Genomic DNA, 3,844 nt, shown 5'->3' with positions numbered 1-3,844 from the left:
ATTTCTTGGTTCAGATCTTACCTTTCCAATAGATATAAATATAACGTCAGGTATCACCTCAGGAGGCCACTTGTTTCCGGTTCTCTTCTCCTTATTTGTAAACAGCGTTAAAAGCGTCATAAAACACTGCCAATTTCTCTTGTTGGCCAATGATATACAGTTATTCCATCGTATCAGTGCTCCTCAGGATTGCATCCTTCTTCAAGATAACCTCAATTCTTTGGTAACATGGGATGCTACCTACGGGTTAGATCTCTGTATCCCTAAATGTATTTATGTATTTTTATCGTTCTCCTAGATGTCCTTTTAATGTTAACTATTCTATGTTTGGTGTCCTCCTTGAATCTGCTGGCGTGTCTGTAAATAATTAGGATATAACATTTTATCGATGTCTTAGGTTTAATGCACACTTAGACAAAATGTCATGTAATACCATGAAAATGCGTAGGTTCTTGCTCAGAATTTCTACGGACTTCAAGTTGTCTATTTTCTTAAAAGTCCTATTTTGCTCATTTGTTTATTTTCTACTTGAGTATGGGACTGTAAATCTGGTGATTACGACTATGAATGACAGCTATCAACTTGAAAGAGTCCAACACAAGTTTCTGAAGTGTGTATCTTTCCGGTTATCAATTGATTGTCCTCCTCATAGCTACAACCCAGTACTTTGGCTTGATCACGCTGGCTGCTAGGAGAGTTGATATAAACTTATCATTATTGGGAAAACTTATTGATGGTCGAATTGACTAGCCAGTTCTTTAAAAAGGTCAATTTTAGGATCCCAATTTTTAATTCACACTGTATCTTCCCTTTTCATATTCCTTTTTGTTCTGTGAATTATTTGCAAAACAGTCCTAGACCATGCATGATGAGATTAGTGAACAAGGATCCATCGTTTCTATTGGGGGGCCAAACCAGTGATTTATGTAATGTTCACAATGATATGTATTTAAATTTGTATTTTATACTGTCAGGTTTTAAGTTTAATATCAATTTTTGTATTAGGCTTATCTCGTTTCATATTAATAAATAAATAATTAAATATTTAAGAATGCTTTTATATAATTAGATCAATAAAATTATTATCTATATAATGAATTTTTTCAAATTTTACAGGAATTCTGAAATGAATGGTTCATTTAAAGAAATTTCAACTCCTTTTGCATCCATGCAAACATTAAACTACATGGTTAAAGCATTGGGACACGTTTTTAAATATTTAAATACACATGAGCTTTTATCCGCTTCTAGAGTATGTACCACCTGGAATAAAATTGCAATGAACAAGTCATTAGTAAGTATAAACTTTAAATTATTCACAATATATTTTTGCTAATTTATTCAATTATTTTTAGTGGCAAAATTGTCGTTTAAAAATTCTATGGTCTATGACTGGGAAAGGTTTGTAGACTCTATTAATCAACAAAGAACTGATATGTTAGATACAAGACAAATGTTGATACCTGTAAAAGTTGATGAAATAAAAAAATTTTGGTTGCTTTTTTCCAAAGCAATGAAAAGAAGCACAGAAGTTAAAATTTATTGAATTGTATAGATGTCCTACCCATGTAGTTGAAGATATTATTCACTCATTACCTCAACTTGAAGTTCTCAATGCAACTTCAATAAAGTAATAAAGAAATAATATCCAGTTTTTTCTATAATAATTTTAATAATTGATTTTATTTTTAGAAATCCAAATGTAACAAAAGAGGCAAAAATCCCATGTTTTTATGGTCCTAAACTTAATGATTTAGGCCAAATGACAAAGCTCACTGAATTAAGACTAAAAGGTTTGACTGGAATTAAATTAACATCATTACCATCATTTGAAAATTTAATAAATTTAAATAAATTTGTAAGTTTATTAAATAACTTAATATTTATGGAAAAACAGTTATAATATTTATTATGTTTTTTATTATTTAGTCATTAACCTCTATAAATTCATTTCCAAAAGACATCTGTCAGAGTTTGGGTACTATAACTGACAACATAGAGTTTTGGAAATTGGTGATTGCAATTTCTTATCAAAAGATTTTGCTGTGTCACTAAAAAGATTTGTCAATTTGAAATCGTTAAGATTGGAAAATTGTCACGGTAAATGGGAAAGTTATGCACAAGACGTTTTTACTGCTATTAGGGGTCTTGAAAAGCTCACTATTCTGGAATTGGTAAACATAGAATTCAGTAATTGTGTTGAAGATGAATTGGAAAATGTGTTGGTATTAAAGCTTTACTGATTATTCCTGCTTACATGAGCAAAGTATGTATACTTAATATGCATTATATTATTTTATAATATCTATTTATTTATATTCAATATGATTGTCTTTATATTTTAGTCTGCAACTACCAACTGCCACTTGATTGATTGCCTCGAGAAACTCTCCAAGACATTAACACACTTGGTTTGGGGATTGACTCTTGAATTACTCCGTGTTACTGACTTATATATAACTCAATATCAACAAATCCAGCATAGTATTGGTAATAATTTAGAATTATCCCATACCAAAGAAAAGACCAACTACATACCTATATTAAGGACAAGAAAACCCAGACAGCGACCAGAAGAGCCTGCTCCCGAAAAGGACAAGAATAAAGACATATCAGATGACGTTCATTTACTTTCAGTTCCTGTTCTAGAGAAATTGTTAGATACAATGATGCCAGATGCTAAAACTAGGGTAATTAAGGTTCCCTTTTCGAGAACAGTTAGAGTTTATTTGAGTGAACAGTTTAATTATCTTTGAATTAAATGTTTAGTATTCATTTGTTTCTTTACATTAAAACCCTTTCATATTATAATTCTATTTTTGTGAACATGACAAATTTTTATTGTAATTACAATTTAATTTATTAATTATAACTTATAATGTACATGTATTATGTTTTTCTGTAGGCATAAATGTTATCATCATACATTAATAGATTTATAATTGTAATAATTTTATTTCATTTATAACTCATACTTTTTTTTTCATTTTGTAAATAATTTAAAACTATAATTTGAAAATGGAAATTTTGCTATTCATTGTATAGTAAATTAATTTTGATTCAATTCTAAATAAGTTAAATTCAAAGAACATATAAGAAACTTAATATTATTATTATTATTATTATGTATAATTTTTATTAAAAAAAACAATCCACACAGTATATTATTCTTAAAACTGTATCAATTCTCTTTAATTTAGATATGATTTTATTATGTTAATTAACTTTTTTTTATAAAATAAATAATTCAATTTCAATAACCGACTATGCGCCTTGCTTAAATACAAAATAAAACTTTTCAAGCAATCGGAAATAAATAAACTAACTCTTTTTTGGTAATAATATTCGTACTTCAAATTGATACATAAGTGAAATTGTATTTCAAGTTTTCACTTAGTATTAATTGTTTATTTTTCATATAAAATTTTATATTAACTTGCATATTGAAGAAAATAATTTACTAAAATATAATTTATATACGTTTACTATGTTTCAAAAATTCAATATTGTATGTAAAAATATTTTAAGTTTTCAGAACTTGTCTATAACATAAATAGTTGTTAGATATAGTCATGCATACAAAATATATATAAAAGCTATTAATACTCATTTGCATAAATTTCAAATTTAACTTTTATTGTATGTTTATAATATTATGATTGAACGAGGCAGTTAAATCCATTCTTAACAAACAGTTGTCTTAGCACATTATTATATTTGTAACCGTTCCGATGATAAAACTATTTAAAAAATTCATATAAACTAAACTACAAGAGTAATATAGATATAGTCATATTACTGTAATATAAACATACAAATGCATAATATCTGTGTTTTGTAAATC

At 27.4% G+C, this 3,844-nt stretch overlaps 1 protein-coding gene and 1 pseudogene across 1 annotated transcript in view; one reads left to right on the top strand and one right to left on the bottom strand.

The window, feature by feature from the left end:
- The window catches only part of LOC113558054 (cytosolic carboxypeptidase 6-like), a 70,662-nt gene extending 70,542 nt beyond the window's left edge, over nt 1–120 (bottom strand). The window contains exon 1 of the mRNA XM_028188667.1: nt 22–120. Coding sequence (XP_028044468.1) covers nt 22–120 — 99 coding nt within the window. The remainder of the gene's footprint in view (nt 1–21) is intronic.
- Nucleotides 121–563: 443 nt separating this feature from the next.
- On the top strand, nt 564–2,818 carry LOC113558053 (annotated as a pseudogene).
- The last annotated feature ends 1,026 nt before the right edge of the window (nt 2,819–3,844 follow it).

The sequence above is a fragment of the Rhopalosiphum maidis genome, chromosome 3 (assembly GCF_003676215.2).
Source record: "Rhopalosiphum maidis isolate BTI-1 chromosome 3, ASM367621v3, whole genome shotgun sequence".
NCBI classification, from domain to species: Eukaryota; Metazoa; Arthropoda; class Insecta; order Hemiptera; family Aphididae; genus Rhopalosiphum; species Rhopalosiphum maidis.
This window is presented reverse-complemented; position numbering and strand designations above follow the sequence as displayed.